Genomic DNA, 15,672 nt, shown 5'->3' with positions numbered 1-15,672 from the left:
GTGTGTGCACCTGTCTGAATTCATCCTGTTGAATCTGTTTAAGGGTAAAACCCCAGTGTCTGTAACAGCATCACCACTATGTTTGACAGATGAGGTGTTCCATCAGCTCATCATTTGTTTTCTCCTTCTTTCTTCCCTCTTTCAATCATTTTGACATAAAACTTTGAGCTGAAGTTCTGTCTCTCCCTGTGAGTCATTTTTTGCAGACTGCAGTCTACCGTCTTGTTTTTGAGGCTCACAGAGGGACGGCTTCTTTTAGTGAATCCTAACGCTCTATTATGTTGCACTGACAGTCTAGAAAGCTCCATATATTGTCACAGTTGGACACACACACACCCATTTTCCATCGAAGGCTGCATTTTAGACTAATGGTATTGTTGTTGACAAGGTTGTCCAGTTTAGAGGGCTACAGCACACACGTCCTTGTTATTTTGGAAGAACAAAATGCAGTACGTGGATCCTTGAAGCCCCTCTATTGCACCTGTGAGAGATGTTGAGGGACACAGCTATGCATGTTCTCCAACATCTTGTAGTCATAAATGCACTACCTTCCCCATGCATCCACAATATTAGGGTTCTTGATGCTCCTCTTTCTTACTGGAATATTGCCTGTTTTCAAACCTGGACATGAACAAACACTCACAACTGCCGACAGAGCAATTGGGTTGCTTTATCTTTAAAAAGTCTGGGTGCAAAACTGCTAAAATGTGCTGAAGCAGAAAGAAAAGAAGAATATAACAGTCCTGATGCTCCTGCTGGGGACAGTATATTTGCAGAAGTGTACTGTATCTATCGGGAACAGCTTCCATTAATTAATTGCCTCTGGGTTTACATTACAACTGAGGTCAGTGCAAGGATGCCAAGTGCAGATAGCTGTAATTGATTCACACGTTTATTATGTGCAGATTAGGCACACTGCCAGGGATGCGCCACAGGAAGGGCACCGAGAACTTGAACAAGACTGTTTGGATTTCTAATACAGTCAAGAGCTGCAGTCACCCTCAGTGTCACTTGACACTGGCACTCACTGAGTATGGGCTTGGTTTACATGAAGTGAATTAGCCGGTGATTAAGAAAATTAAAATTGAATGGACGACCTGAACAGGAGACGAGTCAGACCTTTGATTTATGTACAGAAAGGTATGATACTGCCGTGAGTGTGATCACTGTGATCAATTCAATCAATGGTAGTGACACTCGAGCTGATCAATGTGTTCAAGCTCAAATAAACCATCTGTCTTACCAAACCATGTATGATGCCTGAGGGGGAGATGTTTCTGTATGTAGAATTTGTGACAGTTCAATTTAAAGCTATCTAGTTTAAAGGAAAACTTCGTCTGTTTTAGTAATACTTACATGGATTAAAAGATCAATACCATGCTCATATTTGTATGGCATAAATATGCAGCTGGAGACGAGCCCAGACCCATAAACATTAGTAAACAACTCGCCTTGCGGTGTCCAAAGGAAACTAAATCTGCCTGCCAACACCCCTAAAGCTCACTAATAAACATGTCACATCCTACTTCTTTAATCAGCATAAAAACTAATTGTATAAACACTGAGATGGGGTTTTAAGCAGGGATTTTACAGTTCAGCAAACTTTGGTTAATGACCTAAAGTATCATCATATTCAGAAGCCACTATAAATGCCTCCAAAAATCAAACTCTTGCAGGTTTCACAGTGAGAGCCTGAGCCATGACCAAGTCTGTAAATCCCCTAGGACAAGCAGCAAAATTGTGCTTTAGTATCTACATAAAACTGGCAGACCAGAATAATCAGCAAAGGGGCAGGAAGTCCATAATGTTGACCACAGAGAAACAAAACGCCACAGGGCTGTTTCGCTGTTTGAGACTGCAGAGAGGACTAAACATCTGTCAGAACAGCAGGATCAAGTCTGTAGAGGGATGGAAATCTACAAGATCTGATACACAGCGTCCCTCATGTCCCAGAGCATGGCAGAGTAATCCCACAGTAAGGTGCCTCTTCAGCTGCTGCTGAAGCCTTTCTACGAAACTTCAAAGCCTTATTTTAAAGCCTTACATTTAAAATGTTGCAATACACACACGTCCTTTGCTCATTATCATCCAATGCGAAACAGTGGTGATGGTAGACTAATGACATTGGTCAGGGATTTCACCAAAAACTGTGAGCGTGACGCTGACTGTCTGTCACTGTGCAACCGGTCAAACTCATTATCCACTGAGATTCTGAGTGTTGACCTCAGGGTTCAGAGTCCAAGAGCTGCTGTCGCAGTCACGCAAAACACAGTGGGATCAAACTCATTTCTGTTCTTTCACAACACACATGAGTGCATATGAATGTCTACACGCACACACAAACATCACAAAAAGCCTTTTCATGAGTCATCCAACAAAGAATAAAAACACAGACAACATCCATCCTCCATAATGCATCTTCATTTACAGACAAAAACAGTTTGTCTGGTTCCTACATTAATCCAGGAGCCTCTGTAGATATTATTGCCCATCAGTGCTGTTTCCTCTCAGATTAAGCAAGCTTCAGTTTGTCTGCTGAGCTACTAAAGTCTGTAATACTGCACAGTATGTGACCAAACACCACTCCATTCATGTACAATGCTTATAGGAGATTAAAAGATCATCCATATTAACATGTCATATGTAGGTCAGCATTAAGCGTTTATCTTTCTATAAGAAATATAGAATACATTTAAATCAATGAGCTTTTACAGTAAATGGCTGTGGACATATAAAAAAGCTTCACAGCAGCAGGACTACCCAAAAAAACTGTAACTCAGTGAGAAGAGTAACAGCTAAATAACATGAATTGTAATAATACTAGTAAAACTATAATGACAGTGTCTCATACACAACACACAGCAACATTAAACAACTGAGCTGAACAACCTGATGCTCACTTACAAGCTGAGCAATCAATTGATTGTGAGATACTCACTAAAGTATTTAGTTTGTTTGTAAAATATTAGGGTAATTGTCTTTTTTCACCTCCTACAATATGAAACGTCTGATTTATTCATTATCTTCGGTATTTGTTTTTCTGAGAAAGCCTTAAAAACCTCATCACAGCTTCTGGGAACTTGTGTAACAAAAACCCTAACCACTAGATTACTCAATCCTGACTGGTGCAGGCCTAATGACATGGTTTTAAATAAAATCTGAACAAATAAAGTATATTTTAAAGCTGTCAAAACTAAAACTACATGAGCCAGACAGTATAAACATACAGGTGCCTGAACTAGAGGTAAATGATCTCTACTCACTGAATACTATACGTTGTATGCTATCACTAATAATTTAGCAGATCTACTGTAAGCCTCCTCCTCCTCTTACATAATCAACACAGGTGAGCACACATATGAACTGACCCCGCTCATTGATATAGCTTAAGCCATCTTTATGGCCTTCAGTAACACAAACAATGTCTTCCTTCACCTGCTGTCACCTCTTTCTGTCACTCACCGGCCTTTCCCTCCTCCCTGTTCGACCTCATGTCCTCCTTGGCACAGGCTCCACTTGGCTCCACTGTCAACTGTGGTGTGAGCTCTCATAGCAGGTGAAAAACAAAAGACATGTACACATATACGCACAGGCCAGTACACGCACCATTCAAACTTCTCACACTGTACTACCACAGCGAGGCCGCTCCCAGCCCTGCTCGCTGTGGCTCCACCCAGACAGGTTACTAGGAAGTCGTCCCCTGAGAGCCACTCAGCTACATTTCCTGCTGCTTTTCTTTCTTTCCTCTGAATGCTCCTTTTCTTTTTTTCTCCCACTTTCTGTGTACCTGTTCAATGACACGCCCAGAGGCAGCTAGGACGACTTTCACCCACGCCCACCCCTGCTTTTCATCTTTATTTTTTCGCCCCCCCCCCCGCCACCCACCCCCCTTTGAGTACAGATGAGGAAAGAGGGGGAGGGGAATTCAAACTGCACCTTAGGTCTCAGGTAATGAAACAGGTGAGTCAGTGGAGCACTCACTCCACCTGATGGTTAGGAGTTAGAAGAGGACCGTGTGTATGTGTGAACAGAGAACAATACAGTCCTCTGTGTGGAAACTGCACTCCACCTGAGCCTACAATAGCTTTGTAGAGTTTATATTACTCACTTCCAGAATGTGAATGTGGCCACACGTTGGAGGTAGGCAAACCTAAAGGTACTCTAACTGCTCTAAACATGGATCAGAGCAGCAGTGAAGTGATTCATGCTTCAAACGAACAGCCTCACCTCTGCACACACAGATCAGATTATTAACATGAGCCTCTCGCATGTTATCTTTAATCCTCCAGGGATTCGACTGCTCCTCCGCTCTGTGCTGACTAAGGACAGACTGTCTCATGTTAGATGGGACTTTGGATGTGTGTGAGAGTAAATAAGGTTAAAGCTGGTCCTCTCAGGGCTCTTTAAGCCCGTGGCAGCCAGGTAAGGCAAAACAGGTGGTTTGAGGAAAAGAGATAGAGGGCTGCATTAATTCAGGCTGCACATGGAGATTTTTTGCTTTCTGAGCACTCAAGTAGCATAACTAGCATACTAAAAGCGTAAGCCTAATGTGTTTGTGTGCAAGAGAGAGCAGGTCAGAGCAGCTATGTCATTTGTCCTGCCTGTTAGAGAAGGGGGGGGGGCGTTTAAGAGCTTTAGCTCTGTCCAAAGATCAAATGCGGTCTAACCAGATACTTGTCACATGAGGCAATGGATCTGTCAATCACATGGTGACACCTTAAGGATTACTGTCAGGCCCATTCTGTCTGTGACTGTTCAGAGCCAAGACAAAAGATTACATTGATAACTCTTCAACAGCAGGGCAGAGAGATGTTTTTTTTGCTCTGCAGTCTCACATAAAGCAAGCAAACGGTTCCCAGTTAGACTCAAATTTGAACATTTGAAGTGAGACTACAGACAGTGCTACAGCACTTTGTATGGATGGACATTTTTGACCAAATGTAGTCCCTTATAATTCCAAAGTCATGCAGTAGTCTGCCTCTCGGCGATGCCGAGTCTTATTCACAGTATTGCTTTTATCCTGACACCTCTTCAGTCTGAAATTTTCCACTCCTCAGTGTCCTCATTCTTCGGCTTAACTCCCTGTATCACTATGTCATTCATTTGCTTTGCTCACATTAAAGCAAGAAGAAATCCTAAAAGCCTCCTTTTTCTACCCTCCACTCTCTGCTGCATTGCTCTCTCTCTCTCTCTTCTGTCAGCTGCACACGGTTGACCTGTCAGTCTGCATTATCAGTGCTGGGGAGCGTTGATAGAGAGCTGGGGATGGAGCGGCATTAAAATATTAGCTATCCTACAGACAGGTGAAAAAAAAGAGGAGGGCTGAAAGCAGTTGATGGGCAGTGGTAGAAGACGACGGAGTGGAGGACGAGGGACCGAGGTCAGAACTGTTGCGGTTGTTGATGGAAATGAGGCTTTCTAGCATACTCTGCCAGCTTTGAGGAGGCTATAGAGTGGATGAAAAGACTGGATGAAAAGATTGGAATCACAATTACACCAGAATTTCTGGTTTTATATCAACGTGAGGACAATAGGGAATAATAGCAGCCATTATGCTGAGAGAAAGAGATGGATAAAAGGCTCCCAGATTAAGCAACAACACACGTGGAATCAACAAAGACCTCGTGATCAATAACCTTTGTGGCATGGATGCATGCTGGTCAGTTTGATTACCAGCTGAAAGACTATTATCCTGAGCTACACAGACCTCTCTGATGACAGGGATTGGAGGAGATAAGTGCAGCATTACAACTCCAGCGCAATAAAGTTCAATAAAGCTCCATTCAGATCACAGCAGTTTGCAAAGTAGAAGGTTTTTCTTTGAAAGTCACTGACGTCTCTCCGGTCCTCTGTATTCGGTGACAGAATGTGTTATTTAGCTCTGATAAATCAAAGCCTGCAGTGAACGGTGAACTCTCGTGGCCAGGTGTTGTTATCCGGTTCTTCTCGCACCCTTAGCCTGCGCAGGCCTTTGCTCCAGCGTTAACCTCCTAGTCAAGCTGACACCTCTGTGTCTTTTTAACTGCCAGGATAAATAACTGTGCTCACTTCCTGCTGTCACCAAGGCAACACCTTGAATTTTTGAGCAGTGCCGTACCTTTGCCTAGCGAGCAGTCTGGAGTGCCAAAGTCCATCAGGCTGGATATCTCTGTCGGGTAGCACATGTCTGTCACCACTGTCTTCTGCCTGTGATGCACTGGTGGATCTGCAAAAAAGAGAGGAGAAGAGAGTTACTGAGGTGTTCAATGATAAGTTTGGATGTTTAGTCATCAAAGCAGCTTGTTCCAAAATATTAGACTAACACTGTATATGTACAGCTCTGAAGAGCAAGCAGAGCTGTTGAAGTGAAGATGAATCATACTGATGCCAGGCTCCTGAGTTACACAACAATCCTTATAAAACCTTATGGTTGGCGTCTATTAGTTTCCCATTCATGACTTTTGTACAGGGAGGATTATGCATACATGCACAGAAATTAAAGCTAATTAAAGACATTTTACATGTGGTTATTCAACACACTGCTTCATAGACACGGTCTATTTCCCTCAAACTTTACTTACTACTGAGTTTTTTGGTCACCATTTTAATTTTTTAGATATTTTCCCCTTTCATCCTGTGATATGAGGATAGATGTGCTCCGTACTGTACATTGACAGACAGCTAATTACTCTGATCAAGGAAGCTGCATAGACATCATCCACTCTTCATTTAGTTAGTTCACTTTCCTTCTTCCCCCTCATGATTCAAGAGCATGAATGACAATGACAATGATGCCTTCACTATACCACTATGGATCTGATCAAGTGGATACTACAACTGATATGAAAGCAATTGTGATCCTACACACACACACACACACACACACACTGCTATGACAGCACCACCTGTCTGCATGCAAAAGCAGTTTTTAAATGAAACTGTTTTCTAGTTTAACCTGCAGCAACGAGGGTCTACCCTCATGTGGCTCCTGAGCAGCACCATCTGCACAGCCACTCTTCAACAATGATCTCACTCCTCCCTCCGAATCTGCATATTTTGACAGTTTCAATTTCACAACCGTATGGTATTTATCTAGATTACTGACCTTCCCCTCCCCTCTCCTCCTCCTCCATCCTCCATCCTCCTGATCTGTCAATAACTGTTTAGGTGTTGTTAAGCTGACCTTTTCTTTGGTCTTTAATATGGAGATTGGACAGCAGGCAGGCTCATGCTCGGCCGCCCTAAGACTGCTTTACTTAGAGCCAACAATAATGAGAGAGTGAGAGAGAGAGAGAGAGGATATAGCTGCTGGCAGCGAGACAAACTCACAATCTATTCCAGTGCTTACGCAAAGGTGTCGGTACTTTAAAATAAAGATGTCAGTACATAAATTTGCAACCATTACAGCTCCCTGATATTTTTCACAGTGCATTAAAACTATTATTTATTTATTTGTTTATTTATTTACTGGCTGCCCGAGCTTTCCCCTGCTTTACGTGACCTCCCATTCCCCCGGGGTTTCGATTAGCTGCAGTCCTTCCAGTCATTGTGTCAGTGCTGTAAAGTATGTGTGCTGAGGGGACTGGTATATATATCAAACCACCTCATTTCTCCTGGTTGACCCTCAACTGTGAGAGGTTAAAGGGTTTGCAAACAATGAGGCCAGGCTGTGCATGTCTATCTTTAACCAGACTGGAATGTATCTTATGTAATGTCACCTTTTTTTAAAATTATGTCAGGAATCTTTTATTTTACATACCGTTTTAAAAGTTTGTAAAAGAGGTGCTGTGTGAGTCAATCCACTACTCTATCGGGAATGAGAAGCAACTATAAACACTGTAAATATGAATGGTGGAGCCACATTAGAAGCAGAGTTGTCTGCTGGAGGTAAATGTTATTCTTACTGGTTGCCAAGAAACCAGACATCGGTGAGCAGAGCTGACTTCTTCACTACTTTCTTGCACAACGCCTAAAAATGTTCCCGCCCATCATATGATTGTAGCCACACAACAAACATCAGGGATCAGGGAGCTTCTATAGAATACCATCTACATTAGATGATGAAGATACTTTTCACAACCTTTCTTTGCCAAGCACTCTTACCCACAAATTCATAGCATAATGTTTCGGCAGGGTCCACAGCAGATTAACCTTTTTACTTGTTAAAATAGAGAACAAACTGTTCTTACTTTTCCTTAAGCCCCGCCAGACATGAGAAGAAAGCCACTGTGAGTCTGTGACAGACAGTCAAGCAATAAATAAGTGATACTCCTAGTGAGGTACTGCTAATGGGAAAAATCTCTCATGGTGAAAATAAAGTATGCCTTTGTGTATATAGGTGTGCTACACTGCATGGCATTAATAACTATTACTGTCTATAGGCCATACGAACACACAGAGCTATAGCTAATTACACATCTGCTGTGTCTCAGCCTAGCACTGTGCTGAAGTTTCACCAAATGTCACAGATCAACAAGAACGGGCCTTTTCACAGCAGACATCTTGACTTGTCGTAGCAGGAAAATCACAGGTGTTACTAAAGACACAAACAATGGCTTCAAGTGACCCAGTTCGCCACGAGTGTGTGAGTGTGAGCCAGGATGACCCTGAAACTGAAGCAGGTACATAGAATTCATTCACATAGTGTTATTGGCACTTGTGCTCTTCTCACTGTGACAAGTTTAAGTGTCCTAAACAAACCGTAATATATTCATCTACAGGTTAGTTTGAAGCACTGTACTTATTCTTAACTAAGCTATAGATGTTGTTTAAACAACAGCAGTCCAATCTGACACACTGATGGGATAAAACCCTCCTCTGACAGAATGTTGCACAGTTTCATTACAGTGGTCGCCCCCCCTGAGAGAGAGAAAGTCTCAGATTGTGAGACGGTGAATTTTTAACAAACTTGTTTTTGGTAAATGTGGCCTGTCAGTGTCACAGACATGCTGATGAAAGTTGAGTGACAGCACCGCGGTATGCAAAAAAAAAAAGTGTTGATTGGTTATATGCAAATAAGTTGTCCATCTACAGAGAATGATTGTCAACAACACACCTGCTGATATAGATGCACAACATTAAACTGCAGCCTAAAATATTAAATGTAAATCGTTCCGTTTTTCATTATTCTCTTCCAAAGAGAAAACAAGATGTCTCATTGTCAGAGCAGAGGAGATATCACTGCAGCAAAAAATGTGCATTTTTATTTTAGCAGAACTCAGAAGTGAAAAGTGATTTTAAATCTTTAAAAAATTAATGAAACTTCCTTGAAAACAACAGGGGGGAAACACAGCCTGACAGCAACACAAGGGAAAACACTCACTACTTATTAATGAGAATACACAGCAAGTGTGTGGATGCAGAAAACAGCCGCGAGGTGGGAAAGTCATTCAAACATTTGACAGAACTCTCTTTGCTCAGCTGAGGGATGCAGCATGCGGCATGTGTGCAGAAGTTTGTGTTCAAGCAAAAAAAAAAAAAACAGAGGAGACAACTATCCCTGGCGTGAAGACAGCTCATCTTTGCCCGCCCCCCTGCCAACCTTTAATTAAACTGCCATTCTGTCCATCACGCAGCAGGCACATTCATTCCTGTATCAGTCATTGCACCAGAGAGGAAGGGAACATTCCCACACTCTGCTGTGAAGTCACAATGCCACAGACACACAGGTGCATGTATGCATGTGTAACAACCATTAGAACCACCTACACAAATGTGAAAATGTTGTGATATTATGATCCTGGTCACTGTGTGTAAGAGAGTTAACCAACTTAAAGGCAGGGTTGGAGATTTAATTTCTCAGTGAGAGTCAGCCAGATTTCGAAAAGTAAACACACACCCCTTTCTCTCGGAGCTCACCCCGAAGCCACGCCTCCCAATCACATGGACGCGCATTACCTGAAGACGAGCTGCAGTCTGTGACTTCGGCCATCATGCACGTAACTCTCTGGTGCGCGCAGAGCAGGAAGAGAGTGACAACCAGCCAATACTCTGTGCAGGGTCCACCCGGAGGATTGGCTGATGTTTTTAGCATTTTATAGCTTCCACAGATGATTCATATTTTTTGTTTTAATGCGAAACTGCGAAACTAATTGGTTGATATCGGATTGTAAAGAGAAGTAACATTAATTTAACAAAAATTGTATCAGAATGAAATCTCCTGCCCTACCTTTAAAGCAACACTATGGAGGAATTGCTCCCAGGGTCCCCCTACTGTCTAATGAACGCTATTGTCTGCTACAACTGTCGTAAAACATTTTTCTAAAAGGCCACCAGCAAACCCCTTTGAAGTCTGAGCTATACGCTCAAACATGTCATCAGAACTGTTGTCAACTACCTAGCATGTTAGCTTCCTGCTAGCAATTAACTTTACTTACTGCTCCAACAATAACAGCACCGGGTCACCAGCACTCGCCAGCAAGTGAAAGCCAGGCCGATATTAATCCTTGTTCAAGCTCCCTTTTTCTTTCCTTCGTCTCCTCAGACATCACATTTACCTTCTTTAGATCATTCGAGTAATTATGTTCACACTGTGTGCACTCCCACAAATCCATCAAATGAAGAAATTTGCCTCATAACTAAGTAGTTTCAATGCCTAATTAAAGCATGACTGATAGGAGATGAAGCTGACTACAACCAGATAATGTAGTATGTGGCTTTGGGATTCATTGGAAATTGACCATTTCTGTTTAAGGACATGTTGGGATGGCAGTGTGGAAGAAGAATCATGTATGTCTGGTGAATATGACACCTGGATGCCGTCTGAAACATTAAACTTTCAGCAGCAGCAGTACTGATGGAGACTATGAGTCCAACTGCCACGTTCAGAAAATAAAAATGATCTGAGTCTTCACTGAGATCATCTGTGTGATTGTAATGATTATTGTCAGTCTCTGTGAGGAAAGGTGAAGTATAGTGTTGATGGGTTAAAACATAACAATTCAAAGTCTCTCAATAGACACTGAGACACTTTTCTTTGCAGAAAGAAATGAAAGAAATGAAAATCTTCAAATGTGAAGAGATGCCGGAGTTCGTCGACTGTATTATGAGTAAAAAAAAATTATAATCTTGAAATATAAAGCTCTGCAGAACTCTTTCTGTGGACACAGTTATTATTACCCATTCATTTGACAATAACCGCTGTTCAAAATTCTATTACTTCCTTTCATGCATTTAAATTTGTGCAACATAATGTGAGAAGAATTTGAAACACTGTTAAAATGGAATTTCACAGCTTGTGCAGACATTGAATAAATTAACAAAGCTAAACGATGTGAAGCCTTTTGGGTTTCTAACCTTTGGCATGAGACGGAGCCAGAAAAACCCCTGCCTGGTTACATAAGACAACAGGATTGAGATATTTAGTGTGTGAATATTTCACAAGGGAGACTGCTCATTCCTGACCTCAGTGCTCAGAGGTCCCCTTTGGTATTATCAGGCACAGACACATGGAGCTCATCTAAATCCCAAGCATAGAGAACACTGACATGACACTCCCTCAGCACCGAGCATCTCCACTGTTTGTCAGTGTCATTAACAGCCTCTGACACACAGAGAAATGATGCAATGATAATTAATCACCTTTGTGATGCAGCCAGAAATCAATAGAAAAATTACATAAATATTTTAAGAGAAATGACAGACAGAAGGCTGTAAACATGACAAAAGTTGACTTGGTATTCAGCACAGTCTTTACATCATAAACCCACTCCACCTTAGGGACAGACAGAAATTGAAACTGCATGCTATATATTGACGGTTGAGCTGTCACTTCTCTATTAAACAACCTAAACATGCCACCAAAACACTGCAGCAAAGTGTCATTCCTCTAACATTTCACTTCGCCTGGGGCTGAAAACTTACTGTCTATTAATCTGTGTTTATAATCATCCGTGACACAGTGAATCAATACCGCTGGTGCTCACACAACATAGGCCTGAAAGGCTGCTTCAAGGCTGCTGTGATCCATAGCCTCTGGATGCTGTCTGCGTGCTACCGTTAAGTGCACAACAGCAGGCTGCCCTGAGGAAACATAGGCAAAAAAAGCCCCTTCAGGGACACATCCATTACATCAGTGAGGAAGATGAGTGTCCAGGGTTACCAGCGTTATTGCTGCAGACATCTGTAGGTTTGTTGCACTTCTCCCGATCTAATGATGTTGACGTGCAAGGACGAAATGAAGGTTTTTAAAAAGCAACATGTGAAGAGGTTAAGTGTGCTGAGGGGGCACCTCTAATGCTGAGAGTAGTGTGTATAGTATGATTTTCATTGCATACAGTAATATGTAAAATTCAATAATTTTTTTCCCTTACAATTCTAAGTGTTCCTCTTATATCTCAGGGTGTGTTAGGGAAATGTGGCACATCACTGCGTAATACAGTTTTATGGCAGTTGTGGATTTCTGCATCTGTGTGATAAAGTTTAATGGACTGTTAGTTCCTTAATTCAGTGTATCAGATAAAACTGATGTGCCCATCTGCTTATTTTATCCATAAGGGACTGTTGGAAAATTACTGCCACTTTTGAATTCAGATCCTTGTTAAACACTGAATCCCTTAGGATGAAAACCAACACTCTAAAATATGACATTATATCCTGTTACATCTTTAGAGCGGTAGAGTTTCTCAAATAATTTGGCAGATATTTTGACAAAATAACAAGCAACAACACCAAAACCACCCGTCCTTCGGCTGAATACTGCCATTAAAAGGCAAAGTGATTAAAACCAGGATCTGACCACAGCACAGCAACACTTACGGTTGAGGAGGAACCATAATGCGGACAATAGAATCTGAGCCGCTGCAACACACTAAAACAGACTTTTAAGGTGTTTGTAGTGTTCCTTGAAACTCTCAAAAAATATCTTCAGATCATTCTTTTCTTCAGAACGATAAAAATTGAAATGTTATGCATGGTCACTTTCTTTATTTATTTTTGTGGGGACATTTTGCTGGCCCTCTGCAATACAAAATAAAAAGAACACAAAACAGTTCTGCTGATGAACTGATGTTTTCTGCATGTTAGTCGCTCTCTCTCTCTCAGTTTCTTCCTCTCTGTCCTGTCAGCCTTTTCTGCTCTTCCTCTACCCAGCTTCAGTTTCATCCATATCATACTCCTCTCCATACAATAATTATATGCTGTCATTATAACATGGCTGCACTCTAGTGTGTGTACAGAAAATACTTTGCTCAGTATTCCCTGTGAGTAGACAGAGCTGCTTCTGAATAAGTATTTTTTGAATCATTGATTCAGTATCACATGCCACACCTGCTGAAAACAATATCATTATTTCAGTGCTCAGCCCTGTGATTAAACTTAGCAATGTTGTTATGTCGAAACCAAAACAGCCAAAGGGCTCAAGAGAACGGAAACTACCTCTGTTCATTATTCATAACAATACCGTCAGGAAAACAAGGTTACAGGATGATGATGCCTAACCTTGGAGTCACTGTTGGGATGATATGCTGCGGTTATGCATCATCCCATACTGACTGATATGATCATCCACACTGGCTGATGAATAATCACAGTGGGCTTGACCTGCTAAACTGGAATAGCAAGAGACTACAGAGCTGAGCAATAAGCAGTCTGTGTACAGTGATAAAAACCATCCTTCAGTTAAGATGTCAGACGCAGGACAGATGTAGGACAACCCATCATGCATCTGTATCATTATCATCATGGCCGCACCAATAAAAAATGTGCAATCTATTATGGCCCAGATAATAAACGTATCTTTAATCCTGGTGGATTAGCTACTGTCACCCGAATTTAATCCAACAGAGACTCTTCACGGAGCAGCGCAGGCAGCTCAAGGTTTTGTTGGATTATCCGTGGGTCTGTTCTGTGCCGCCGCAGAGGTGACTGACTCCAGGTTTAATATTTTCAAATAAATAAAATTTATTTCATTTATTTATAAAGAAGTTATTCATAAAGTCATACATTCTGTAGTGTCCTCACTATTACAACATAAATCAATGCACAAAATGACAACTCTCTCCAGGCACAGAGCGCACGCACACAGGCTGCAGGGGCTCATCTGGGTGATTCTATAGGTCAAAAGCTGGTCACTGCAGGGCATCATCTGCCCCGCTGTAACCCACAGGCTTTGCCAGACTAGGAAAGCCAGATGAGAACGGATTTAAAGGGAAGATTAAGCGGGAAAATCTGCCTGGAAGAAATCCAGCACTGACAACTAAAAAAAAAAAATCTTAGCCAATGACGTTCCTGTGAGGATAGCAGGGCAGCAGCCACGGCCCAGCTCAGGGTCATTTGGAAAATATTGCTGACCTATGTCCTTTTATGGGCTTGAGAATTGATTAACCCTCTTTTAACAGTCCTGTCACACCCATTCCAGCTGCTGCATCAAGATCCAAAGGGGGACCTTCTTTTGTCACAGAACACTCTGAACAGACAGAGGGGAGTCTTTGTTGTGAATGGTTGAGGATAAAATAACAATGCTTTTAAAAATTGATTCACAATTTGTTTGTGAGGTAAAGAAGACATTCCGAAAAAAAAGATGAAAAACAACTCAAAAAACATGACAATAATAAAAAATTGAAGGCCTCCAGTGGGAGAGCAGAGTACCTTCTCAGGGGGAAAGCGTCGCTACTCGTCAAGCTGAATAATACAACACAGTAATGCAGCCCTTGGAGTCAGAGGTGGGCGGAACACACAGGGAGGAGAGATGTTCTGTTGTAGCTGCTACAGTATAACAGCTACAATGTGATGCACAGATTTAAGTGCTGACCGAGAGGAGAAGAGGTGTGAATAATAGAACTGAGACTTCCATATTCACTGGGCCTCAGACGAGCTACTGATGGAAGGATGGGAAAACCTAAGCAGGAACCCACAGTATCAGCTCCACACTGTCTTCAAACAGAATTCAATGTATAAAATGTATTGTACAGCAACTTCACATGGCAAAAGCCCAACGCTGCGTCTCTGCAGGAGCCAAACAATAGCAGGCAGCAACATGTTTTATTGATTTAAAACGACGCTACCGTGGTGTGACATCTTGCTCTTGTTATAAACACAGGTTGCCATGACCGTCTATTACAGCTGCTAATTGCAGATGAAAGCCATGCTGTGCTCCTGACATGAAGATTAATGTGAGACACTTGTGCTATCTCAGAGCCAACAACAAAGTCTTGAGCTATTAGTCCAAATCTGTCCTCCTGCTGTAATGATCCGCAACCTGCAGGGCACACAAAGACACCCACAGTCCGACTGGGGGAAAAAAACACATTGGGTTATGTCTGTATGACCAAGGATTTCTTGTCTGTTTAAAATTAACAGCAGATAATAAAATGTTAAGTGGTTGTGCACATATATATGACACACTTTTTGTAGTTTTCTTGTCCTTCTCTAAAAACTATATATGCGTTTACAAATTAAGTTATACCTGAGGGAAATTAAAGTATAACTGTATCAGATATTCATGTATTCATATCTGCTGCTGGCATAAATATGAATCTGTAAAGTCTTAATTAAGGTGCTAGACTCTTTATGAAGATTCTGCAGTAAAAAAAATAAAAAAATAAAAAAATAACAAAGTTGAACTCTGACGCCAAACACTTTCTCTCCGTGGATTCAGCTGGATTCTAGTTGTGTTTGGAGGCTTAGAGGCATTGGACAAAATATCAAAGTGGATAAGTATGTCAGGTGGAACACCACACAGAACACGATACAAAG

General features: G+C 41.7%; 1 protein-coding gene across 3 annotated transcripts in view; it reads right to left on the bottom strand.

Moving 5' to 3' along the window:
• kaznb (kazrin, periplakin interacting protein b) overlaps positions 1–15,672 on the bottom strand; it is a 57,828-nt gene that overhangs the window by 17,306 nt on the left and 24,850 nt on the right. For 2 of the 3 annotated variants that reach the window (XM_028407113.1, XM_028407115.1), the window contains exon 2: positions 6,098–6,205. In XM_028407113.1, the coding sequence (XP_028262914.1) occupies positions 6,098–6,205 (108 nt within the window). Of the gene's footprint in view, positions 1–3,462; positions 3,761–6,097; positions 6,206–15,672 lie in introns of those variants that run through there. The other variant, XM_028407114.1, reaches the window with a different exon arrangement.

The sequence above is a fragment of the Parambassis ranga genome, chromosome 5 (assembly GCF_900634625.1).
Source record: "Parambassis ranga chromosome 5, fParRan2.1, whole genome shotgun sequence".
Classification (NCBI taxonomy): Eukaryota; Metazoa; Chordata; class Actinopteri; family Ambassidae; genus Parambassis; species Parambassis ranga.
This window is presented reverse-complemented; position numbering and strand designations above follow the sequence as displayed.